At 51.7% G+C, this 26,711-nt stretch overlaps 1 protein-coding gene across 1 annotated transcript; it reads right to left on the bottom strand.

The window, feature by feature from the left end:
- Nucleotides 1-14,855: 14,855 nt before the first annotated feature.
- On the bottom strand, nt 14,856-20,599 carry HLX (H2.0 like homeobox). Its single transcript, XM_086342711.1, has 4 exons — nt 19,484-20,599; nt 18,505-18,684; nt 17,606-17,790; nt 14,856-15,726 (listed from the first exon to the last, which is right to left on the bottom strand). Exons 1-4 carry the CDS (start codon nt 20,073-20,075, stop codon nt 15,232-15,234), a joined length of 1,452 nt encoding a protein of 483 aa, XP_086198837.1. The 5' UTR covers nt 20,076-20,599; the 3' UTR covers nt 14,856-15,231.
- Between the last annotated feature and the right edge of the window lie 6,112 nt (nt 20,600-26,711).

Here is a 26,711-nt window from a genome sequence, read left to right on the forward strand (position 1 = left end):
GCAGATGAAAGAGGCAAAGGGTGGGTTTCCTCCTGCACCCTTCAGGAGGAACGGGTCCTGCCAAAGCCTTGTCGTTAGCCCAAGGAAACTTACTTCAGACTTCTGGCTTCTACAAGTGTAACAGGGTAAATTTCTTTTGTTTAAATCACTAAGTCTGTAGTCATTTGTGACAGTAGGCCTAGGAAACTATTAATAGTACACCTCCCCAGTCCTTAGGGAGGCTTTCCTGGTTCAGTTCAGTTCAGTTCAGTTCAGTCCAGTCGCTCAGTCGTGTCCGACTCTTTGTGACCCTGTGAATTGCAGCACGCCAGGCCTCCCTGTCCATCACCAACTCCCGGAGTTCACCCAAACTCACGTCCATGGAGTCGGTGATGCCATCCAGCCATCTCATCCTCTGTCATCCCCTTCTCCTCCTGCCCCCAATCCCTCCCGGCATCAGAGTCTTTTCCAATGAGTCAACTCTTCGCATGAGGTGGCCAAAGTACTGGAGTTTTAGCTTTAGCATCATTCCTTCCAAAGAACACCCAGGACTGATCTCCTTTAGAATGGACTGGTTGGATCTCCTTGCAGTCCAAGGGACTCTCAAGAGTCTTCCCTGGTTACTCAGATGGTAAAGAATCAACCTGCAATGCAAGAGACCCCAGTTCGATTTCTAGGTCAGAAAGAACCCCTGGAGAAGGAAATCACAATGCACTCCAGTATTCTTGCTTGGAGAATCCCATGGACAGAGGAGCCTGGAGGGCTACAGTCCATGGAGTCACAGAGTTGGACACGACTGAGCGACTAAGCACTATTCAGCCCTTAGACCTGAGACTGGAATAGTTTCCCAGCTGTTACTAGATCCTCCACATCTCTTGTGGGTTCTCTGAACCCTGCCCACACCACAGTACATAGTCCCTGTTGAAAAAGTCTCCAAAAATCTGCTGCGTGTCTTCTGTTTCCTGCCAGAATCCTATCTGATATATTCCACTTCACTCAAAAAGAATTTAAGATATAATATCAAAAAATATAGGGTACAACAAGATTTTGTTTACTGAGAAAAATCAGGAGCAAATCAAAGTAAACATGAATAAAAGAAAATTGATGTTAAGACCAATATTAGGATCCAAAAGTGTACAGCACTGAACACTTCTCAGGAATTAGCCCAGAAATTAGCTAAGCTCCCCAGCAGCCAGTGCAAAGAGAAAAACCAATTTTAGTTTACCACTTCTTAAACTAGCCTCCAGTGGTCATATATGGATGTGAGAGTTGGACTATAAAGAAAGCTGAGCGCCGAAGAATTGATGCTTTTGAACTGTGGTGTTGGAGAAGACTCTTGAGAGTCCCTTGGACTGCAAGGAGATCCAACCAGTCCATTCTAAAGGAGATCAGTCCTGGATGTTCATTGGAAGGACTGATGCTGAAGCTGAAACTGCAATACTTTGGCTACCTGATGCGAAGAGCTGACTCATTTGAAAAGACCCTGATGCTGGGAAAGATTGAGGGCAGGAGGAGAAGGGGACGACAGAGGATGAGATGGTTGGATAGCATCACTGACTCAGTGGACATGGGTTTCGGTAACTCCGGGAGTTGGTGATGGACAGGGAGGCCTGGTGTGCTGTGGTTCATGGTGTGGCAAAGAGTCGGACACGACTGACTGACTGAATTGAACTGAACTGAAACTAGCCTGATAAGAGGAATCACCTAGATACCCTGTTAAATATCCAGTCATCATCTTATCCAAGACAGAATCTGGTAGAAAAGCAGTAGAAATCTGGATTTTTAACAAATCTCCAAGGTGAAGATAAGTCACAGCATCTATAAGAGCACAACATGGGCATTGTTGACAGTGGGAACAATGTTAAAGATGTCGGGGGGAAGGAGAAAGAGCCATTATCTGAAGGTTGGAAAGACGTCTGCTATTGAATACCCCTCCAGGTGGGCCAAGCACTCCTTCTACACCCATAAAGCACACAGCTATGACGAAAGAAGTGAACTTAATCGTGAACAATAAGATGGCAACTGAACTGTGCCCTAAACGAAGATGCACACAGTAGTGGATTCCTGTATTGTCACTTCAATGTTGGTTCTCTCTCAGCCTTTCCAAATGCACCCCTCCCAATGTGCTTTCAGGGATCCCTGTGGTCAGGACTAAAGAGGCCACCTAGGCAAATGCAAGCGGATGTTCCCTTCCTCTGACCATAATGACCGGAGAAAGGAGTATGTGCACTAAGCCAGTCCAATCAGGCCTTTTTCTGGGAATTCTGTGTTACAGACAGTTTCTTACTCAACATGGTATAGTTTCTATAGCTGTGAGGGAGGCCTTGATACCAGGAGGGAAGCCAGGTTGAACATGCAGTAAATACAGCAAAAAGGAGAGAAACCCACAGTAAACAGAACCAGAGCCCTCATCAAACCGTGCATGAAACTGACCCTGCCACTATTTCTTTTTTCAATCATGGGAAGTAATAGATTGTTTGCTTTTATTGGTTATGCGATCTTAGGTTGAGCTCTCTTTTACTTGCATCTGAAAGCATCCTACTCAGTACACCTATTGTATTTATCCAACATTTTCAATTGAAACGTCACACCGAAACATTTATTTTTTTAATAAAAAACTGCAAAGAATTAAATCCCTGGAGAGAGATAAATGCTACCCAAAGGAAGTACTGAATTCTTTTTACTGACTACTGAGATTTTTAGGGAATAATTTTTTCTCTTTTCCTGCCCACTGTATTAAAAGAATCACTAAATAGTCTGATTTTTGTCCTCCTCATGATCATTAACCTTCATTAGGCCCTAGAGATGCAACCAGAGACTAATCTTGAACTTATTTTTTTATCTGTTAGTGCAACATTTTTTTATCTGTTAGCGCAATATCAAGCTTTCCGATACTTCCTAGAAAGTATTTCGAAGATTCAGTGACTTAACCCACCAGCCATCCTTAAGACCCAAGAACCAAGATGAGCAGTCATTGAGGGGACACTCCCAGGCTGTATTCAGAGCTCAGTCAGGAGGGGACTGTTGGGATCCAGGGCGTTAAAGACAGAGGAATCAATGGAAATAGCATATTCAGTGGAGCCTGGCTACATCTGGGGGACTCTGGTTGTCCTTTCCCAAACAGTTCAGCTATTCTGAACAACGAATTGATTTCTTAATTGGAATGGTTAGTACTTAGTCAAAAGCATAGACTAAAATGCCAAAACTTGAAGTCTGATTCACATCAACATAAAAATACTACTGATAGGAAGTTCTTTTCAGTGGCTATAGAATTTCAGTTTTACAAGATGAAAAAATTATGGAAACTGGATATCTTAACACTATTGAACTGTACACTTCAAAATGGTTAATCTGGTAAATATTACATGTGTATTTTACCACAACTGTGTTTGTGTGTGTGTGTGTGTGTCTATAACTGAAAGGGGAGGAGAATTAACTTTCATTGTCACCAAATAAGGTTTGGACTTGTATATGTAATCGTATTAATAATAATATCATCACATATGTAGTAGTAATTTCAATGTGCCAGTTACTGATTCTTGAGTGTTTTTCACTTATCTAATGTAATTCTCACAACAATACTATAGGTAGGGTAGTATTATTACTATTACTGTTATTATTATTCCAATTTTCTCATAAGGGAAGTGACCCATGGAGAAGTTTTTCCCCACCCCACACCACCCCCCCACTCCCACCCCACCCCCACCCCCGCCCTTGCCCCTAGCCTCTGTAGTTGGTTTCTCTTGCTCATGGGCCCAGAGTCCTCAGCATGCTGGGGCGGGCGAGAGGCCAAGGGCCCAGTCTGGATCAACCCAGAGGACCTTAGGGAAGGAGACCAGAGACAGTGGCTGGGTTTGCTGCAGGAGAATTTTCCCTCTGAGGTTCCAAGTCTCCAAAGCACTGGGGATCAAATCAAGAAGTAGAAAGAAACACTCAAAGTGAAATTCAAGATGCTGGAAAAGATGGAAAGGCCTCTTCTCCCTGGAGTCTCCCCTTCTCCCCTCCTTCCGGCAGGCAGGAAAGGGAAGGCTGTTCCAGGCAGGGAGGAGAGGGCTTCAGAGGGTCTTCTGGGGCAACTCAATCAAAGAAATTATTTTCCCACAGACGAAGCCAAGAAAATCTTAATGGCTTTTTCCTGATTGAGGAATAAATCTATTAATTTATGGCCCAGCCCCAAACCAGTTGTGTCAACCCCACCCATCTCCTTAAAAAAAAAAATGCGAGAAATGCTTCAAACTTCCACTTATTTTCATGATTTCTATCTTCTTTCTCCTATTTCTTGTTCTTTGTTCACCCACACTGTTCTTCCATACACCACCCTGCTCCTCTCACTCCTATCTCTTCACCTATTTTCCAATAAATTGCCACCTTTGTCAATGCCATGTTCCTATCCCAGGACACACTAAATCTGAGGTGCTAAAGCTTCAGAGGTATGACCCCTCACCTTCCCCAGGCAAAGTAAAGACACCACTGATAAGAATAATTAGTTGCCCTTGCATAAACCTCAAGGTGCCTCATACCTAAACAGTCTTCCGCATCCCAGAGCATGCGTTGTAATCAAAACTGGGGTCCAGGAGAGTTTTAGGGTACAGAGACCCGGCCCCAGAGAGGCACAATTATTACTGGAATTAACACGCTGGAGGGGCGGTGGTGGCGGGGCGGTTTCGGGGTGGGACCCTGAGGGGCCGGTGGGGGTGGTAATTGCTAGATGGCTGGTATTTACCACACTCTGCCACCCTGCTGGTCTGACCTTGAGAGCCCCAAGCTCTGAGAGCCAGGATGAGTGTCCTACCCCTTTGCAGAAACACTAGGAATGGGAAACTCTGGATTTCTGAGGCAATTCAGCGCCCTGGCACCTGCATGACCCATTACTCGACATAAGTATTTGTTTCAGTAGTACTATAGATGATTTAGATAGTGTAGGCTATGGAGAAAGGGAGATGTAAATTACTCCCCACTCCTCTTGCTAACGTGTGTCCTTCGAAAAGTCTATTAAATATATTTTGCCACAGTTTACTCATCTGTAAGATGGGGATAATATAAGACATCACCTAACCGGAGTTTGGTAAAAAGCAAATGAGTTAATACATAGGAAGTTTTTAGAACAGCGCCTGACATGGAAGCACGCCACAATTTTCTACGTGTCAATTGAAAAGTCGTTCCCGGTTTTATTGGTTAAACTATGTTAGGCTAAACCGCCCCTACAGGTGGCTGGTCACGCGGTTACACTGCATGACCCCAGCCCTGATGACAACATGAATAAAGGGACCTGTCTTGCTCTGGCCCCGTGCTCACAGTTCATGAGGGCCAGTGTGACCAGACACTCTTGGTGCTAACCCAGTAAGAATGAAGTGTGCGCGCTCAGACCTCTACCGAGTCTCCCCACCCGGCTGGTCGCCCTCACCATCTTCGCACCTCCGTCGGTACCCAAGGCCCCAGTTCTCACCCAGTCTGGCTTTTTGATGCTCCCTTTAATCTGCCACCGGTCGAAGGGCCGAGGACTGAGTCTAGGCCCCGACGTGACCCCAGGAGGAAGCGACCGAAGGGACCCGTGAGCTGTTCGCACAGCGCATCACTTAGCCTTACGCTGGGCTTGCAGTCCCACCCGCGCCCAGGGCGCGATTCCAAACCCCCAGTATAGACGAGCCCCCCGCTCAAGCCTCGGGGTGCGGGTGTCGTAGGTTCGAGCCCACCTCCCGCCAGACTTTCGTTTTCAGCCGCGCCCTCGGGGGGAGGTTCGTGGCCTGAGCGAGACGGGAAGGAGACTCGTGGGTACCATACATGGCCCTGTGCCTGCCGCCCCAGTTCGCGGCCTCGGCTCACAGGGCCCCATCCTGCTGGTGCGCTGGCCTCTGGAGCCAGAAAGTGTACACAGACCATAAATTTCCAGCCCCGCCCGGCGCGGCTCTCGGAAGCCGGGGTCCGCCCGCCTCTCGCGGACTCCCCGCGCCGGGCCCCTCACTCGAGCCGGGGGGACGGCGGCGGGCAGCAGAGCGCTGCTGGGAGCCGCGGCGGCGCCTGTCCGGGTCGCCTCTCCGCTCTGCGGCCGGAAGGGCTGCATAGCAGCGCTAGGAGCCGGGCCACAGCTTCCAGGAGTCTCCTCTACGCAGCCGAGGAGGTTGGGTTGGAGAGATGGAGCGGCGCGGGAGACGGAAGAGACCTGGGGGAGGCCAGCAGAGGATGGAACGAGGACGAGGTGACTCGGAGCGCGGAGGGGAAAGTGTCTTTGACTTCAAGACCACCTCTCACTGGAGGTGAAGGAGAACCGTGCACGTGGGGATCAGTCGCTTAGCGCTGTTTTTGTGGTAGGCCCTCACCTCCTGTGGTCGTCCGCTACCCACCTGGCATGCGTTCTCCCAGGAGGTGAAGTGACTGGAATCTTAACAGATTTCCACGTGGTTGCGTCAACATTCACAATTTAAGGTGGATATTGGATAGAAGGATCCCAAAAGTTCATCATAAAAGAGAACAAAGGTTTTCTTTGAACGTTTGCTTTGTAGAGAGACTCCCAGAAGCCCACCAGCTCAGTAATTGGATCAAGAAACTTGTGAGTTTCAGGGTCAGAGGCTCGGCCACGCCCCCTGCTAGTCGAGTACCTACCTGGATCAAATTACCCCATCTCTGTGTCTTATCCTATTAAAAAAAAAAAAAAAGGAAGAACAGTGTCTTCCCGCCTAGTGTTGCTTAGAAGGGTAAATGAGATGCGAGATTGTCAATTCCCGCTTAAAGAGTGGGCGAGGATCGCATCTGCTTCCTCCATTTTCACTTGCACGCCCGGACTGTGGATGATTGCAAACCGCGAATAACGAGGCATCTCCAGCCAGAAGAGATTAGCGGTGTAATGATGGTATAGTGGTGATCGTTTAATAACAATCCTCACTTGTAGAGATCGGTCTCCCCAAGACCATTCTTCTGTGATAGGAAAACCGAAAAGGGTGAAAAAGAGGTGACAAAGGAAGGTTCCGGCTTCTCAAACTTTGGGGTCGGAGGACATACCTCCGGGAGCCTTCAGATCGCTGCAGCCTGCGCGGGCGCCAGTCCCTAAACCAGAACCCGCCCAGCACGTAGTTAGGGCTCACATCGCAGGCGCGGGCGATGATGGATGACCAGGAGGCTACGGACGGCCCGTAGGTCGCAGGCACATCGTCCTCGGTTCCTAAACAATGCCTCTGTGAAGGAAGTCACCCTTGAGGGTCTTTTATTTTGTTTTTAGGAACCCATTCCTTTTTTAAAATCATGATGAAAATCACTGTCTTTCGTTATATTTTGGTTCATAGACGAGGCTGGAGCCACCACCTATGCAGGCATATCGCTCCTGTAATGCCACATACCCTGCCGCTCACCTTGTCCCCCATAATGGCCCCAGAACCAAGCCAGCATGGCCCAGCTCCCTTTCAGGTCCTGAGTGGAGCCTTGAACCATCTCAGGAACAACGGAAGGTCGGAGCACAGGGAGAGGAGAGGGGGAAAAAAAATGGGAAAGGGTGGGGATGTCCAAAGAGCAGAGGAGGATAAGGGAGTGTTAATCCGAAGGAAATGGGAAAGCTTAAATCATACTCTTCATTGAATTTTTAAACTGTGTATTTGACTCCTTTTTCTACCCTAGCTTTTCATCCCATTTGTTCAACCACAAAACTGCGCTCTTGGCGTGCAGGACAGAAGCTAGCACTGGCAGCGGGGACTCTGAGGGAGGCAGGGTCCAGGAGACTGGTTTACTTCGCTGCGGAGAACCCGGAGGAAGCCTTACAAGGACGAGCTCCCCGGCGCTGCCCACCCGCGCGGGGCAGATGTCTGGACCAACCTAGGCGACTTCGAGGCCTGAGGGCCCTGACCTTGGCCTCGGGGCTTGGCCGGCGGGTTGAGTATCCAAGAAGACAGAGGACTCGGGACCCTCCACTAGACCCAAAAGAGTGGTGAACGGGGCGGAGTCAGGTGACTCCCGGAAGCCTGAGGCTTTGAGCGGGATCTGCTTGCGGAGGGGGCGGGGGAGGGGGAAGGTGGAAGATTGGCCTCGGGGCGCCTCGTGGACACTGCCTTGGACGGCGTGCACGGCCTGTGATTCTCTCCATGGAGGGATCCAGAAAATAGCTGGATGCAGTGACCCTTGCCTGTGGGGATGGCTAGAGGCGCAGTCTTATTCACGCATTAGTTTATTTGCTCGTTCATTTCTTCATCTGCTCACTTCTTGAGCTCCCATCACGTGTTAGGAACTATGCGGTGTGCACTCTTCACCCCGATTCTGACAAATACAAATAAACAGCCCTGACTAATCAAAGTGAGGCTGAAATTCACTGACCCGAAAATCATCCGACGCGAGTAAGGGGGTCGTGAGGGTAGCTCCGGAATCCCACCACATAGCCAACGCTGCTTCCCAGCAGAGGGAGAGGTGCAGATTCACTGAAGTCAGCTCATCACCCCGTCTTTCTGGCTCTGCACTACCTTTCCTTGATCCCAGAGATGCTCCCGTAAGCCCCAGCGCCCTGCGCCGCGAGGCCCGAGTGGGGTCCGAAGGAATCACAGAAAGCCTCGATGGCTTTAGTTTTGATCCTTCTGCCGACCGCTAGCAACATGACTGTGGACGAGTCATTCAACTTACGAGATGCGGCCAACGGTGTCCATCTATGCGCAACTGCCGGGATGACCTGGAGCTAACAGCTGTGTTGAGCCCTGCTCGTGAATTCGTTTTCTCGCTGCTCTGTGACGGCCTTAGTATCGCGGACCCTTGTGTGTATACTCAGCCAGATGATTGAGGGCTTCCAAGTCCACTCCTCCCGGGGTCACCGCTCGGTAACTCCGTACTTTGTTCTTAGCTTTCTCCTGTGTTCACAGTGCTAAGGAGGCGATCACATTGTATAGGATCTACTGAGTCTACAAATAATCACAAGGGCAGCAGTAATTGTGTTATTCGTTTATTCAATAAACACTTTCTGAGGAGCCTTCCCTGTGCCAAGCTCTGCCATAGCTGTAAAATTTCTCCAACCGCGCAGCAGAGCCCAGCCAGGCGCTCAAGTGCCTTTCCCTGTTTAAAAGGAGAATTGATGTCCGGTTTCCGTTTTGAACACCCTCCCTGTACGCAGTCAGTTAAGAACATTAAAAAAAATTCCTGAAGTTCCATGTGTCCTGACAGGATCTTAGCAGCGGGCACATATTTTTCCCTCCTTGGGCCCCTGACACTTCCTTTAAAGCCAAAGTGTCAGAAGATTCTAGCTTCTTTCCCTTCCAACTCCCAAAGGAAAGTCCCAACCACACCCACAAGAGTCCTATGGGGCTCCTGCTGTGTGCACAGAGTACAGTGCTGGGAGTACCAAGAGGAAGAAGTGTCAGTGGGCATCTTGCAAGGCAACCCCTGCTGTCATCTAGCAGCGCATCCAAACACTCTGGGCTGCTTCTTAAAGGATTTCCCCAGGGACACTGTGTCTGCACCACATTAAAGATCCGCCTGTGCATTTAATTTTCTGGAAAGTAGGGATGGTCATGCATTTTTTCCCAACTGTGCAAATACCTCCAAGGACCTCAAATACTGCAATGGGTAAACGAATAAATGAATATAATAACATCTAAGCCTAGAGCGTTGATTTGATGCCGCTCACTATTCTCATTTCACATTTGATAATGCAATTAATTGTCAATGACTTGTAAGTTAGGTAACTTCGATTATCTCCTCAGGTAATTTCATTTCCTGCTGTACAGATGAGGAAACTGAAAGTCAAATGATTAATTTCCCAAAGTCTCACCGTTAGTTATTAGTGAATGAATCGATGTTCCTTGGGCTAGTTTGGCTTCCCCTATTCGGGCTTGGGATCAGGTATGTGTGCTCCTTTTGACACGCATGACTTGGTGCCCCACCCGCCAGCCTCTTCCCATACCGGATCCCCAGAAAGTGTTCATTGGGGTCACCCAGCTGCCAGCTCTGAGTGCACCTCAGGTGGTGCTCAAAAGAGGGATGATCAATTATCTGCCCCGGATGGGACCAGGTCCAAGAGCAGGGAAGAGAGGAGTCGGTGTGGCTAGGTAGCCACCATCAGACCTGGCACCCTGTGCTGCCCAGAATCCCAACCATCAGCAACGATCGACGGAAGCGGAAAAGCACCAAGGATGAGGAGGTATTCTGTGAACAGGGCGCGGCTGGGGGTCTTAGACACTATAAGCAAAGCTAAGCCTGTACCTAGGGGGTGCAGGCTGAAGGGCAGGGGTGTCAATCCCCGGGGAAGCCCAGACCTGCGGCTCTTGAAGGACCCCTCTTCTTTGGCACCTTAAGAAGCACTAACCCCACGGCCAGACCGAGAGTTGGCATTCATTCTCTAGAGGAACTGGGCAAACGTCAAGACTCCTGACCTTCGTGGCCTCGTCCTTTAAAATGAAGTAATCGCACCTGCGGGGACTTTTCATCTTCGTTCCCAAAGTGAATGAGGGCAAGGCAGCTAAGGAACCCAGGGGCCTAGGGCTTCTCTAAACTCGGAGGGCTGCAGCTGGCCTCGCAGAGTATGTTCTCCGTTAGAACCGGGTGGGATGGGAGACTGTTATCTTACAAAGTGCACCCGGTGTGAGTAGTTGGGAATCCCAGGGGGCGCTGCAGGTTTTGATACTCCAAGAAGAAGCCGCCGCGGAGAATGCGGGTCTTTGGCACGCCGGCCAATCCCACCGCAACCTCGAAGGTGTGGCTGTGGGCCAGATATGAGCACACTAAACCGTGGTGTATCTCCCCCCACCACCCCACCCGCGACCATCTGCTGTTAAAGTCCTGCTTAAAACCTAGTAGTTACATCTTCACAAAGACCACGGAGTGTGCAACCCTCTTACCCCCACTCCACCCCAGACTAAACTGGAGGGGATTCGAGAGCCCTGAGCATTTAGGGTCCTCTCGGGCATCTTTCATGCATTGGAGAAGGAAATGGCAACCCACTCCAGTGTTCTTGCCAGGAGGATCCCAGGGACGGGGGAGCCTGGTGGGCTGCCGTCTATGGGGTCGCAGCAGCAGCAGCAACCGGCATCTTGAAGTAACATCACTGCGTCGTAAGGGAAGGCCTGAGCTCTCAGCACCTCTACCCGCTCTTCCTTCTTAAGAAAAGACGAAGGTGGAGGGAATCTAGGGCGCGCTCAAACCGGAGGAGGGTGCGAGGACCTCAGCCTCTGACTTGTCCCCACTGCTTGCTTCAGAGTCGCGCAAGGCACATCCTGCACTCCGAGAGTCTGTTTGAGGTCTTCGGTGGGGTCAGATCCTGGAACAGGTTAAAGCTCAACAAGCTAGAGCTCAAGACTCAAACGCCCGTAGAAAATCCTCTACTGCAGGGGACCCCACAGTTCCCGGAGATTGTGGTTACAGGAGAACCCGGGGTCAGCTTCCCGTTAGCTAACTTCGGCTTCTGCTACCTAGAGCAGGAGCGACCAGCAGGCCGAGCACTCAGCGCTCACCTGCCCCAAACTGGCCGCGCACTGGAACCCTTGCCAAACCCCAATGTAGACCCTAGTTAAAGGGAGCAAGGTAGATCCTAGAGCCACTGGGACCCTCTGAGGTGCGCAAGGATTTGTGACAACGGGAGCTACTGCCCCCACACCCATCATACACGCAAATTCAAGCTGGAGGAGGGGAAGAGGGAGAGATCAGGGGGATCTCCTTGTCGGGTATGCGGGCCACAGCTTCAAGACTCCCCTTGAAGTGAGGCAGGGTCAGACAGTGTTAACCTCGGTGGGGACAGGACGGCGAGGCTACACGCTCCCAACACCTCCCAGTGTCGCGGTCCTGCCCACCCTCGACTGAGGCTGACAAACGCAGCGGAACGCGGCGCCTGCTTTCAGGTGCTTAGTCGGCGAATCTTGGCGCAAGAAAACTTTTCTAGAGACAAGCGCTCCACCCACCCACACTGGCAGAGAAAGGCGGTGTGAGGCTCCTGACTTGGCCATTTAGAGGAAAACGCGGGACTTGATTTGCGTGGTTTACTCACGAAGCCCTGAGCTAGCCCGTAGACGGTCCCTCGTGCTCGTCTGCGTCTACGTTTATGTGTGCCTCGGAGGGCCTGTGCATTTGTATTTGACCTCCGTGTGTAAAAAAGTTGTGTGTGTGTGCGCACGTGCGTGCAGTCGAAGGGCGTAGCAGATCCTCTTCGCGTCCCAGAGAGGCGCGCGTAGGTCGCCAGCTCTCTGCGCGCCCTGAGCTGCGCCTTGGTAACCTTGCTCGGAGGGCTTGGCGCCGCCAGGACTCCGGGGCTGGCGAGGCGGGGCTCTGCTCTGGGCAAAGAGTTATTACTGCTTTGAGCAAAAGGCGAGGCCTGGGGGGCGCGCGGGTAGGGGCAGGGGTCTCGGCTCAGCTCCAGGGCACGCGCGCACCAGCTCACGCCACGCCCCAGCCTGGAGGGTCTCGGCAGGCCTGGGGTCCGCGGACCTTGCGCTCTCTTCCTTCTCTTCCATGCCTGCGAAATCTCGGTCTTAGTTCAACAATTTCTAGCCTCCCTGGCCACTCTTGTTAGCATCGAGCGCCACTGGGAAAAACCCCGTATCCCGGGCCAAGCGAGCAGTCCCAGGATGAGGCGGCCTGGCCCAAAATGTGGGTTTTCCATCCAGCTACTCGGCCCGCCTAGAGAGACCCTCCGAAAGGGCAGCTTTTCTTTAAAACGAACTTCAACTTCTCCCGGACTTATGATACTCCCTTCTTGAGTAGAGAGCCGCCAGATTTTCATGTGCAAAATACTCAGGAATGAGAGGTGGGGTGGTTGGGGAGGGGGCGCCTCCTACGACACTCTCCCCCACCCTCCGCCCCGCCCTGCGAGCATCCCGACTCCGGCTGCCGGCTCATTTTCTTCCCAGCCCCCCAGCTCCATCATGCCCTCTAGTCTGGCTGGGACCTGGCCAGGATGAGGACGAATTCTACCTGAAATCACACCACTGCAGTCCCTGGGCGACGTTTTCCTTGCGTTTCAAAAGCTGGGGACGCAGGCAAAGAAACGCGGCGCGGGGTTTGGGAGCCTGCAGCATCCCGCCGACCTCGGGAGGGGCGGGGCGGCTGCGGTGTGCATAAAGCACCTCCCCCCGCCTCAGCTCGCCTTCTCAGCCAGAACTGCATTTAAGTGCCTCAAAATTCAACGTTCCTGGGATGTCCCGGTTTCAGTATTTCGGGAATAGGAAGAAATGAATCTGGCTACTGAAGGCAAAATAGAGGCACAGAGACAATCCTACAGTTCAGGCAGCAGAGCCCGTGCCTGAAAGTGTGAAGGAATCAACCTAACTTAGGGTTGGGACTCACAGCCAAGTGGTGAGACTGCCATCACCCCCCAAAACAAGTGGCCCATTTAGGGATAACAGCTGGATGATGTCCTCATTTACCTTGAGGTCCCTTCCAGGGCGCTGTACCTTTCTCTTATCTTTCCTAGGCCAGACCACCCCAGCGGTTCCCTCTCCCCACTGTGAACATTCCTCCAGGAGCTCAGCTCCACTGGGGGTACTGAGTGGCTGACTGAGGCAAGGAATGGTCAGCCTTGCATCCCTGGGCTGCACTCTGGGACTTGTCCAGGTAACCAGCCGAGCCAGGCCAAAGAGAGCTAAATCTGGGGGCTCCACTGTGTCCTTGGGCCCATAAGTCTAGAACAGAAGTCTTTGTGCTCAAGCAAGTGGGTCAAAAGGGGGAGGCAGCTAAGCCAGACCAGGGAGCCTCTTGGAGCTCCAACCAGGGCTGGGTCTAGGGGCATCCTAGGTTCACTGTCCTGGCATCTCTTCAGGGGCAACATTCTCCCTCCCAATGGGCCCCATGGGACAACTGGCTTCCTGTGATGGATGGTGGGTCTGTAAGAGGGCTATGCCTTTGCCCCAGCTCAGTGTCAAAGACCGGGGTGATCAGGTTTTGTCCACAAGGCCTATTTGTTCTAAACTCTCCTGAAATAACATTTTACCAACTCCAGACATTTCGTAGTTTCGAGGGAAAGGGGTGTGGCTGTCTTGGAGAGAGATTTGACTCTTCAAGTTTTCAAAAAAAAAAAAAAAAAAAAGAGGAAAAAATTGAATGGCCCATCCCAGAAGCTACGTGGAGGCAAAAATAGATTTGCTATATTCCATTTGCAGTATGAGGGGAAAACTGCCTTTCATTCCACCTCAGCTTGCGGATGGTCGCCTGTAGTGACCCATCTATTGGAAGATCGTGTGTGTGTGTGTGTGTGTGTGTGTGTGTGTGTGTGCATGCTGATGGGGGAGGTACAGATGGTGTGCAGTGTTTCAGGCCCTTCACTGACCAAATATGAGCCAGAAGGTCCAAGTTCTGGTTTGGGCTCCCCCTCAATCTGGGACAAGGGAAGTGACCTTGAACAAATCACCATTCTGCCATGCAATACTTTGGCAGCTTTAAAATCATCACAGGCTCAGTCTTCCAGCCCTAACCACTGGCAGATAGTGTGTGGTCCTTTTCTCTGGACACTGCGAACCTGCCCAGTCCCCCTACTCCATCCACAAGCAAGGGGTGGGTTTGCCCTGGAATTGCCTCTCTAGACTCCAGTACCAGCGCTGGAGAGGTTAACCTTGTCCCCCACTACCCTCTTCTCCATCAACCCTGCTTACACTCTGCTTACAGCTGCTGTGGAAAGCTGGTGCACACACTCCTGGTGAAGCCATCTGAGGGACAGGCCTAACAGAGTCTATGGCCGACAGGGCTCCCAGGACATACTCTGGTGCATAGATCGCTCGATGGATCGTGGCAGCTGGCGTGGGCTATGGACTAATGGAACCTCTAAGCCTTTGCCCAAGTCTGCAGAGAGGTGGCTCCGGGGTTGCAGTATGCTCCCCCCCAAGCTCTAGTCCCCCACCTCCAGCGGCTGCACCCCGCAGTGCCTCGGGCTAAAGTCCAGGTCAGAGATCCCAGACCCTAAGGACCACCTCGCCCCAGCAAGCCAAGTGGCCTTTACAAACCAGAGTAAACATTTTATTTACAAGTTTGTGGTATCCTAAGTGCATCACGTCTTTGCACCGTGACCCCTAGTGAGGGGAAAACTGTTTAGTCCAACGCTTCACAGTGTGAGCTGCTTGTATCCGGGCAGGAGTGTTCGTCTGGCGCTGGGAGCCTGGCGGTGGCGGTTGGGGTGGGTGGCGGGGGGCACTCAGACTCGCCTCGGCTCTGTGCCGGGTGGGCTGCACCGGCCCGGAGAGGCGATGAGCGAAACTCCGCCGCCGCGTCTCAAACCCCGGGGCCCCGCCGCCACTGGAGAGTAGGCACAGAATCCAGCCCACACTGGAAGGCTGGGGGTCTGCACGCAGGACTCCTCCAATCTCGTCCAGTCTAGAGGCCGCCGAGGGGCGCCGGGACGGGCTCAGGGCTTTTGGGAGCGCTGCTGAGGGAGGGCTGGGGTGCGGGGAGCAGCTCTGAGGCGCCGCCGCTGCTGTGACTGCCGGAGCTCCCGGCGCTGGTGGTGCTGCCGCTACTCAGGCCGCCGAAGTTGAAGCCGCCGCCGCCGCCGCCGCCACTGCCTCCGCTGCTGGCGGCCAGGAGGGCGCCGGCCGCTGAGGCCTTGATGACCGTCGTTTGGTGCAGAGACCGCTCGGCCCCTTCAGTCCGCTCCGTGTCGCTGGGGGCCATGTCCAGTGACTCGGGGTCGCTGCTCTCGCTCTCCGCCTCACCCTCCGAGCGGCTAGGGCTCCGCTCCTCCGGCTCGCCGTCGGGGGCCGGGGCTCCGCCCGACGGCTTCTCGCCCGCCTCCTTGTCTTTGTCCTTCTGGGCCTGAGCCTCCTTGGAGTGCCGCCACTTCATCCGCCGGTTCTGGAACCACACTTTCACCTGCGACGCGCGGAGCCGCACCGGGAGACAAAAAGGGACGTGGAGATGAGAGGCAGGCTCGCTCCAATCCGACTCTCGAGCATCCCAGACCCTCTCCCAAAGGCGGGAAAACATCACTGATCGTCCCCAGCACCTCTACCACAGGCCAGGTACTGGGCTAGGAGCAGGGACCCAGAGGCAGCCGAGGGAAACCACGGGGACCACCAGGGATCCTGGTTTAGGGAAGCCGCTAGGACCGTTTCTCAAAATGTGGTCTTCCGACCTGTAGCCTGAAGTCACCTGGATGCTTGTTGGAAAGGCGGGTCCTTGCACCTTGCCCTCAAACTAGGGGCACCAATACTCTAAGTCGATGCTTCTTAACCCCACATAAGCCAGGACCACCCCCTGCCACGAATCTGATTAATCTATGGATCCCTGGTCCAGAAAAATGCACATAAACCCAAGATTTTGCACACAATTTCAAGGGTTTGGTAGCCCACTGTTAAGAATCCTTGCTAAGTCCGCTGCTCCTCTACTGCCATTACTGAAGGCAAGTCAGTACAAAAGTATTTCTTTTTAAGGAGGAACCCTGAGAAACAAGGGGAAGGGGATTCAAAGAGTTAATCCCAGTGGCATGGGGGCACCAATGGACCTTCAGTAAAAGAGCATTTTCTTGGTGTGTGTGTACTCAGAGACTGATAAGGATCCTGCCCCTGCCTGGATAAACTAATTCTTCTGAGGGCTCAGAAAACGCTGGCATTAAACCTGTGCAAAGTGGAGGAAGGGGGTAGGGATGGTTCGGAGAATCTATATAAATATATAATCCCCTGGGGGACCCAATGCTTTCACACAAGTCCCAGCTTCCCTTTTAAAAATAACATCCACAGCTGGTGGAAAACGGCTGGGCTCTTCCAGTGTGTGTGCTGGGGAAGGGAGTTGTGTAATGAAGGACAGAAAGGGGGTGGGCTAAGGGAGCTGTGAAAAAATGCCTTTGGCGTCTGCCCTGTTCAGAATATTCAGCACCCAGGAAGCAAGGGCCACTGCTGTGAGGTATGGAAGAACTGTGACTCTTTATTTTCAAAACTTAAAATAGTTTTAAGTTTTGAAAATAAAGTTTTCAAAACCTTTATTTTTTATTTAAAAATAAAAATCCAGGTCTTGAACTTGAGAAAAGGAAAAAGTTGAATTCAGGCACAAGAGATTCACTATTTGAAGATTTGTTTTAAAAAACAAACCAAACCAAAAAAAAAAAAAAACCTCAAGTAGGCAGAACCTGGTGTAATGTTCTTAGGCGCTCTAAGAAAATCTTTTTTTTCTTTCTCTTCCTCACTGCCCCCCTCCCATCAGGCCGTTAGAAAAGGGGACTGACTGTGGCTGCTCCAAGTGGACTTCTCACCCTACTGGGGCTAAGTAATTCCGTTTGAAATGATGTTTTCACTTCCTCACAACTGGGGATTTCACAATCCAGCAGCAGCAGAAGGAGGAGGAGGAGGAGGGGAGGACAAGAGGAGGGGAAACAACAACAACAACAATCTCTTGACTTTGGATTTTTATCTCTTCTGAAACTGCCCCCTACGGCCAACTGCGCCACATTGGAGTACATAATTATTATCTCCTGCGGCCTATTTGCTTTCTCAGCAACAGGCTTTCCCTTGTTGGCCAAAATAAACATGCGGCAGCTTGTGACATATATCTTTAGGGTGGGCTATTCTTTGTGCCCTTCTCCCCCCACCCTCTTCCTCTCTCCCTCTCAAGTTAAGAAGTCCACGAAGTCTCGTGAAATTCAAGATTTAGTGTTTCCACCGCAAAAGGAGAGTCAGGCCGGGCGGAGGGGCCTTGGGGCTAGGCCGCGAGCTGCTGCCCCACCGAAGGGCTGTGCGTCGGGGCCGTGCGGGCTTACCTGCGCATCCGTGAGACCCAGCATCGCGGCCAGCTGCTTTCGGTCTGGCTTGGTCACGTACTTCTGAATCTCAAACCTTTTCTCCAAACCTTTTCTCTGCAGGTTAGAGAAGACTGCCCGAGACCACGAGCGCTTTCTCTTGTACGTCTGAGGCATCGTGTCCTTCGTGAGCACGGCATAGGGACCTGCCAGCAGCGGGGAGCCGGAACAGGAGAGAGACAGGAGGGCCCAGTTAGTGCTCTGTCCGCGGCCTGCGCGCCTGGGGCTCACACGATGCTTAAAATTGTTTTGCCTGAACAGTCGTCTCTGAAAGCTCTTTCACGCAGGCACGGAATGGCCTCCCTAAAGAGGAAACTTAGGGCTCATAAGACCATAGGCGGAAGGCCTAATGGGAGTGTGGAGTGGACAAGCCCGGGGTTTCGTCGGTTAATTCCAAAGAAAAGACATAAACCGAATGCGTGACCATCGGTTATTCTCAGAGTGGGCGAAAATAACCCTTGGGCCTAAAGGATCCAAAGATGACAGCCTCGATTCTCTACTCGTGTGTGTGTGTGCACTCGCTTGCGCACCCAGGTGCGCAAGTGTTTGAGGTCATTCCAAAATGTGTGTATGTTAACAAGCAATACCACTTGCTGCACTTTCAAACCACCCTGTCGGGAGAAGTGACTAGGGAAAGCCCCTTCCCCATCACCCCACCGGCCCCCCACACACTTTCTTGACTCCCCAAGCTCCCCCATCCCCCAGGCTACAAAAGACTGAGCTAGCTTCCTGGGAAATCTTTCGCTTTCTCTCCCGCATCAACTCCGGGATTGCTAAACCGCGGCGTGCATGTGAAACTCCAGTAGATGTGTGGGCGGTCGACCTAAGCGTGAGGCGGGCGCTCGGGAGGGTTTCCGTACCTGGAAATGTGTCTTGAAACTGATGTTGAACTGAATTTCTCGGGTTTGAGCTTAAGGGACTCAGGATGGCAGAGGCCTCGTTAATGGGATCTAGAGACGCGAAGAACTGGCCGGCGGAGGGCTGCAGGCCAGGAAGATGCACCCCCGCAGGCCGCCCGCCAGTGAGCAGCGACGTGAGATCTGGGGACAAGGGAAAAGAAGAGGTGTTATCCCTCCACAGACCCACACTCACACTCTCTGGGATTTGTTTCTGTCTGTCGCCCAACACCCCCTCCATTCCGCTTTCCTGGAGCGAAGTCGTGAGAGACCTCTGTCTCCAGCCCCCAAGACGCCTCTCTCCGGACACTGGCAAAAGGGCAGTGCACGAAATGTTCCTGTGTGTGCCCTGTAGGTCCACATCCATGCGTATAACTGGGAAGGGCTTTTGGCAAAGAGGCCTAAACAAGACACTTTCAGGTGTCTTCCAAGAATTCCATAGAACTAAACCGTCCCCTCCCACCCCCAAAGAAGCCCTCACTCTGCTCTCTCCTCTTGGGGAGTTCAGTCAGTATTGTTCATCTACAGTCCTTGGGTGGAATTGCACCAGAAATCAGACCAAAGGAAGCGAAAATGTTCCCCAAAAGGGCTTTTCCTGTCCAATAATGTAGTTCTCTCTCCAGATATGTTATTAAAGAGACACACAGATGATAGTCCATTGAGCAAATATTTACACCAACCATTTTTATGAATATTGATTCTGTGACTGTGTGTTTTTAAAGCATCCCTGGATTCTTCGTGTTTTTGTTTTTATTTTAACGTAGAGCAAGTGAGTTTCAAACCTAATGCTTCACAGTCTCCTTACAATTCATTTCCTTTTCCCTCATTTTACCAACTTGTTCTTAATCCTAAAAACACTCAAAGGCATCCCAAACGGCCCCAGGGATCGGCGAGTGCGTCAGTTCCCTGATCAGAGGCCTGCAGCCTCTCTCCCAAGACCTACCTCTCAGTGTGTTGCCTTCCTTGACTTTGGGGTCAAATTCTGCAGACAAAATGCGGTCTATTCCAAACTTGAGGTCCTTGCTGGAGGGGGCCGGGGCGGAGCCGCTCTGGTGGGGGTTAGGGACCACCCGCGACCCGGAGGCCGGGGGCTGCAAGGCGCCAGCCCGGGGTGGAGGCGGAGGCTGCTGCTGCTGCGGTTGTTGCTGCTGCTGTTGTTGCTGTGGGTGATGGTGGTGGTAGGCGGCTGAGAGCGGGGACAGTCGCTGAGGGAAGCCAGCAGGGACTTCGGAGGGCGCCACCACCGGGGTGGGTCGAAGCGGGGATCTGGCGGCGGCTTGGAAAGAGGCGTGCGGGTGAGCCGATCCCAAGTGCGCGGTGAGGGCAGCGGCCGAGGCCCCCGCCAGACCCTCCGGGGTCGCCCCGGGCTCCCCAACACCCGCGTGCAGGATGTCCGCGATGCAGAAGGAGGGTTTCTTGACGGCGGCGGGGTCCAGAGGAAAGGAGCAGCCGCCGGGGCCGGCAGAGGAGCAGTAGGCGGCCGACCAGAGGCTGAAGTTGGACGCGTAGAAGGGAGCCAGCCCGGCGGCGAACATCCTGGCGGGGTGCGCCGAGAGGCCGCCGCGGCCTGGCTCGGCCGGGTGGATGGGTGGGTGCGCGGGGAGAGGAACGCTAAGTCCAGGAGGAGGCGGCAGCCCCGCAGGGGACGCTCAGCTTACTCGTCTCCGTCCGAACTGCAGACAGGCCAGGGAGCCCTAGCGCCACGGAGGGAGGAGGCGAGGGCCGGATCTCGGCCGGCCGGCCACAGCCTCGGCCCCTGGCCTCACTTTAAAGGCGGCGCGGCGCCCGCGCTCCCCGCGGGCTGGAAGGCGAACCAGGGGCGCTGGAGCGGCTAGGCGGGCGGGGGCCGCGGTTGCACGAACGCCAGGGAAGCCGGGGAGACGGGAATCGGGCACCGAAAGAAACACCCAAACAGCTAAGCCTTAAGAGCTAAATTTAAAACAACAACAATAATAATCCGTTAGTTTGAAAAAAAAAAAAAAAAAAAATAGAGAGGGGGGGAAAAAAACTCCTCTCTAAAAACTCCCAAAGTTTTGGCAGGAGCTTTCAAGTCAGACCCAGGGTAGAACCTCGATCCGAGCGCTCATTGGCCACGCTGGCGACCAATGGGGAGTGGGAAACGGAGGGGAACTGGGAAAGGGGGCGTGTCCCGCCCCCTCGGCCACGCCCCGGCCACGCCAAACTGTTTGCTGCTGCCGCGTGGGCTGAGCTGTGTTAGGCGCGCACTCTGCATAGAGCAGGGGCCCGAACCGCTGCTCCAGGGAGTCCTAACCTCCCACTAACTTCTACGGCTCCGAATCGGCACCAGGCGTGGAGAGTTGGCCACAGCGCTCCTGGAGCGCTCTCTCAAGGAAACTGGTGCTCCTGCCTATTTTCGAGGGTACAAAGCCGGCCTCTTAGAATGCTGACGGCGCCCAAGTCTTCCCTCCTCTCTTTACTTCTCTCGGCCCGATTTTTCTCCAGTCGGCCTCTATCCCCGAGAGTAGGTGTCCTCTACCAAGCTCAGTCTTTCGTAGGTCCCGGCCCCCGCGCGGCCCTGCCCTGGGCTATCGCACGCGAGTGCCCCGGCACTGAGCATCCCCCTCTCTCGCCCCCGGCAAGTGAGCACCTCGTCTGCTTCCCGGCCGCGGAGATCCTCAGGGAAGAGAGGAGGGGCGGTCACAAATGAGCTTTATTCTGAGCTGTCACACACTGACAACTTGAACGAGTAACTTTTCAAACAAAATAAGACGGATGTCTCCGAACGCCTCCCTTGGACGCAGTCAAACCTTCTCCCCTCCCCACCCCTCGAGCCTCAGGGACAACAAAACAGGCCGCCGTCCGAAACCCGGGAGCGCGGCACGCGCGTCCCCTCCTCTGCTGCACCTTGTAGGAAATGTCACCCTCCCTCCTCCGCCACATCCCCGATCACGTGGCGTCCGTTGTTTTGCAAGTGCCCACAGGAGTCGATTTCCTTGGGGTTAAATGCTGCTTTCATTGCGACTGTTTCCCCAGGGAACCCCTTAGGCCTGGTCGCAGGAAAAGCTGCAGTGGCGGCGGACGCCTTCTATTCGCACTTGGGGTCTTTGGAGCACAGAGTCGGTGTAGTGGGGGTTTTCTGCAACATCAACATCTCTATTTTAAGAATTCGTTCTCTTTTAAATTAGATTCAGAATGGATTTCCCCACCCCTCTCCCAAACAAACCACAGGCCACCCAGATGAGTTCTTCCTGCACATTTTCAGGAAGAAAATAAAATGATACTAATAGTGAAGCCACGAAATCTTTTGTTTTCGATTGTCCTAATAAGCATCTTCTAATAGAACTTCCGTGCTTCTGTGGCATTTTCCTCCCCAAACTTTCAGTATCGTTGCCATAAAGCTTCTGTGGCATTTTAAAATTTCACTTCAGTACTAACAGGTCTTTACCAAAGAAACCCAGGAAGACAACTGAATTTGCTTTGCCTATCTCGAGTTCGGAGTTTGGGCTAGTGGTTTCTGGTCACTAGTTGCATATGCTGTCATTTTAAGTTTTTGGCTTTCTCCAGGAAAGTAACAATCACTAATCAATTATTTGTAACCAGTCAGCTTTGAGAACAACACTGGCCCCGCCTCTCTCCCCAACCAGCTTCTGTCTCTCTCTGTCCTCTGTCTCTCCCTCCCTCTCTTACTCAAGAGGGTTTCTTGCCCTGCTCCGTGGAGCCGGGAAAGAAGTCTTAGGTCCAGAGACTGAAAGGGGGTAGCAGTGGGGTGATCTGCTAAGGTCATGGGCAGCTAGGGCAAGAGAAATGCAGGAAGACCAGCCCTTTTGTTAGACGAGTATAAAGCCACTTGAGGTGTTGGACCCTCCTTAAAAGGCTCCAGCGCAGGCTTTGCAGGAATACGCTAAGGATTCCAGGGAAACTCTAGTGGGAGGGCGCGGCCTCTGTATAACTTCGCTGCCCTCGGGGAAAGACACTAGCGCCGGTGTGTGTAGGGGCTGCCTGGAGCCCTCTCTTCCTCCCTTTTTTTCTGGTGTCACTTCCAATTCCGCTGCGAGCACTGAAGCCACGGCCTAAGCACAAACTCACAGTTCGAAAAGAGGCGCATTTAGGCCTCACCCCAGAAAGCCCGCCCGCAAATGCGAAGCGACCCTCGGGAACCGGCGCGGGATGCGTGCGGGGCGGAACGTGGGCTCTGCGGGTTTCCAGCGGAGCCCACTACCCGCATCTGCAGCATTTCAAGGCCCGGAGCAGGAGGGGCGAGGATGGGGCCACAGGGTGCATTTACCCCGCAGACTCCTAACACTGCCGCCCACTCCTCTCTGCCCGCCAAACCCGCACGGCCTGATTGTAAATTGCCACCGGACCAGCGTGCCCTTCATTACTCTCAGTTTCATTGCAACCGCATCAGCGCCTCTCAGACCCACCCGGAGCTCCCGGAGGGAAACGCGAAAAAGGAAACCTTTGGAACCCCTTTCTGCCTCCCCTCCACACGCCTTTGGCCCAGGCTCCGACTCTGCGAGCCCCTCGCCCTCTTTTGAGTGCTCAGAATCTCCTCCTCCTCCCTACTCCCTCCACCCACTCAGAACCAAGAAAGCAGCAGGAAACCCTGGACTCGCCGGAGTTCAGGTCATCTCCTGTTTTTTGATGGGCTCAAACTCCGGCTAAATGAGCGGATGTGCCTGCGAGATTGGGCTCAAAATAGAAGCGGCCTTAGTATTTTAGGATACTGCAGAAATCCTTATTTCTTCCGGAGAAAAACTCTATAATGACTCCTAGCACTTCCCCTTTCAATATTTGTGCAACTTTATCTCCACCGACAAGTTGCTCGGGTGACGCAAATCCGCCCTTGTGTATTACAACTACCAAAATAAATGCGCGGAAATCAATTCCCTTCTAGCAATGAAAATATAAATATACAGCTGCGACTTTCCCCTTTAATCTTTGCTTTCCGAGCGGCTCCGGGCTGTGGCAAAATGAACCGGTCCAGAGCAATTGAGACAGGCCAAGGCCCTGGGGGCAGAGGCGAGGGCTCCCGGGGCCTGGTAGCCGCGGATTCCGGGTTCTAGCAGAAGTGAAGAGGGCCAGACTGAGCCAAATTAACTTGAGCTTAAATTTGGCAGCGCTGTCTTTTGAGGAAGCTCAGAAGAAAAGACATTTGCATAGCTACACTGGGCAAATTACAATTGACAATAGAGCAACAGAAGTAGTGGTTTATACTAAAAGGTTTAACAACTTTGGGCGGTGGGGGACGGGGAGGAGGGACGCTAGAGGGGTAGATGCCACAATGGCATCGAATTAATTCTAAGAGCTGTCTTTAATGCCATACGACCCTTCCCTTCTAAATCAGAGGTTTATGCATTGACTGAAGCAAGAGATGGGTCCCATTGCCCTCTGGTTGTGCTGTATTCCAAGTCTCCATCCTCCAATGCAAATTCTTGTCCTAAACTTGGGGACACAGATATACACCCACTGAGCATAAAAACTCAAGCTTGAGCTTTGCTTATTATATAACATAACTCTTCAAGGGCTTCAGCTGTCCAGATGTGCTTTCTGCTTTGTTCTTGCTTTTGGATTCTGAGCAGAATAACACACAAATTAATTGCTCTGTGGATTTGGGACCCCCTTACGCACAATCTTAATTTTAAATACTTTTTCAAACAAAGGAAAGGATGGAAATAATTAAATATTCACAGTCAAAATAAGAAGGAAACTTAGCTTACCCAGCTCTCAGGATATGAAAGGTTTGCAGCAATGTAGGAATCTGAGTATATTCCGCCTGTCATTCTGCCAGCCCAAGATTTATAGACTGCTGGGCCAGTGCTTGCATTTAGTAGTGGGTGCGGGCTTTCTGTTCCTTATGGATGCTATGTACTAGAGTTTGGGACTCTAGGGAACACACACACGTCCCTTAGATTATTCTAAATAGGCCACAATGCCCTTGTCCTAGAGACCTTAATATTCTGGAAGTTAATATAGTTCCTGAGTTTTTAAAGATAGTTAGACTTTGATAGGGGTTAGGAAAGGTGAATAACAATGTGGTAGGACCACAAAGTCCATAGCCACTTGATTTATTCCTTTTCTCATTTCCCAGGTGAGGCAGACTCACAGGTGGCCGTCTCTTTATGTGTCCATAGCCCTGCCCTTGACCTCTTGCCAACAGGACTGGTTTTGGAGCTGCAGACAGCCTTTTGGGTCTGGTCTCACTTAGCTTTTCTTCTCATAGAGTTTCTCACATATTTCTTTTATCCCATGAATAGGATATACCACTTCACATACATGTACTTCCTCTCTCCCTCTTTCTCTCTCTCTCCCTCTCTCTTTCTTACACACACACACACACACACACCCCAATCACTGGGGATCTTAGAGACTGCGGAGAAGGGCAGGACAGGCAGTTTGGGGTTTTCTCCAGGCAGTTTGGAGCTTTCTGCTGTTGTAAAATGCTGTATCTCTGTCTCTCCAAGTCGTCTGTCCACACTCAGCCAAGAAAGACCTCAGAGCTCATAAGGCATAATGATAGAACCCATTTCCACGTGGCATTTATAACATAGACTCACATATATGTGCAGTGAAGTCATGTCCTCCTAAGAGTAAGTTACGAGAGACCATCTTAACATGGAAGCATTTTAGTACTTCATTCAACAGGTTTCTGTGTGGTAGCCGGAAGCATTCTCACTTCTCCTCCACATATTAGTCACTTGCCTTGTAGAAGCTGGATTTGCTGCTTGAGTTATTGAATCTGAATAGCTGAGATTTGACATCTAGGGAGTGAGTTGAATGTCAAGGTAAGAGAAGCAGGTGTAGGTGAAAATTGTATGTTAAAAAACGACTCTGGTGTTGAGAGGGAGAGAGAAAAGGCATTCCCAGAAGAATATTTATCTAGACGAACAAAGCTTTCCTTTCCTTTGAGATAATATTCCCATGTTAGAGAATAGGTTCTAAGAACAGAGGAGGGACTTAATTACTTCCAGATTAAGAGGCAGGAGTGAGAAGTAATCCTCTGAAGGGAGAGGATTCTCAGTTTAATGTAGATAGAGCCCAAGGGCTGTCCCCATCTCAGTGGTGCCAGTTCTGCCCTTCCAGAATTGAGACAGCTCTGAATTTAAGGGTGGAATCCTGCCAGGCCTGTTACAGCTCAAGTCCCTGCATCACCTCATCCCTCAGTGAGCCACCTTCATACCAAAAGTTGGTTCTCTACTGACACCTGCTGGGCCATCTCTGCATCGTTGTCTAGTAGTGCTTGTCCTTGGCCAGCAACATTGCTGTGATGAGAGCTGACTCTTCCTTTTGCAAAAATGCAGGTTTCTAAAATTGGCTTGGACCAGCAGCTGCTTCCTTCCATATTGCCGACAATATGGAAAGATCTTGTAGGATGTCTTTGAAATCACCAGAGGGGGTGAGGGAAGTTGTCAGCTTTCAGTTCTGATACCTTACATTTTACAGATCTCAAGGCCAGCTCACATTTATTATTTTACTTATTCTTTAAAATACCCATTGTAAGAATGAAGAGGAGGTATTATTATCCCTCCTCATGTGAGTTTAGGAAGTTACCCCTCAGAGAGGTTAAGTGGCTTGTCTAAGGTTACATGGTTAGGAAATGGTGTTGCAGGGAGCAAAGGCTACATTTTCTGACTCATCAGCCAGAGCTATGCCCCTTGGCCAATTTCTTTAGGGGAAATGGTTTATTCAGAGGAAAAACTCTCTGCCCTCCATCTGAATGTGCATCAATTTCAGGCAAGGGGCTAGAGTGTAGAATTGTGTCTAACACGGGGGTTGTCATAGGAATGCTGTTAAACAAGAACAGATGGGTGATCACACCACTAAATTGTGATTAGAGGTGTTTGGAAGATCCTGGATTCATATCATTTCTCTCCCCTTCTCCTCAAGGTAGCTGAAATTCTACTCTTGGAGGATTTTCCTATTTGGAGATGAGGCATCTTACTATAAATCCATGTATCTGATCCTTTTCATCGTGCACCACCAATCTGAGGGCAAAGAGCCTTTGCAGGGGGAGAACAGAAGGATATTGTGAGCATGACAAGCACACAAGGGCTCAGGCCTTAGTGGAGCAAAGGGAGGAGCGTGAGAGCATTGGGCTCCTTGCAGGAAACTAAAGAGGGAAATTGCAGAATGGATTTTTTTTAATTTTTATTGGCATATAGTTGCTTTACAATTTTGTGTTAGTTTCTGCTGTACAACGAAGTAAACCA

This window comes from Bos grunniens, chromosome 16 (assembly GCF_055505025.1).
Source record: "Bos grunniens cultivar Pamir isolate PY7600 chromosome 16, Bosgru_T2T1.0, whole genome shotgun sequence".
Classification (NCBI taxonomy): domain Eukaryota; kingdom Metazoa; phylum Chordata; class Mammalia; order Artiodactyla; family Bovidae; genus Bos; species Bos grunniens.

Coding starts and splice junctions, on each gene's coding strand:
- HLX (XM_086342711.1), bottom strand. CDS start 20,075: ATGTTCGCCGCCGGGCTGGCTCCCTTCTACGCGTCCAACTTCAGCCTC. Junction 18,685..19,483: donor GGAAGGCAACACACTGAGAG/GTAGGTCTTGGG, acceptor CCTTGTCCCCAG/ATCTCACGTCGCTGCTCACT. Junction 17,791..18,504: donor GTTTCAAGACACATTTCCAG/GTACGGAAACCC, acceptor CGCTGCTGGCAG/GTCCCTATGCCGTGCTCACG.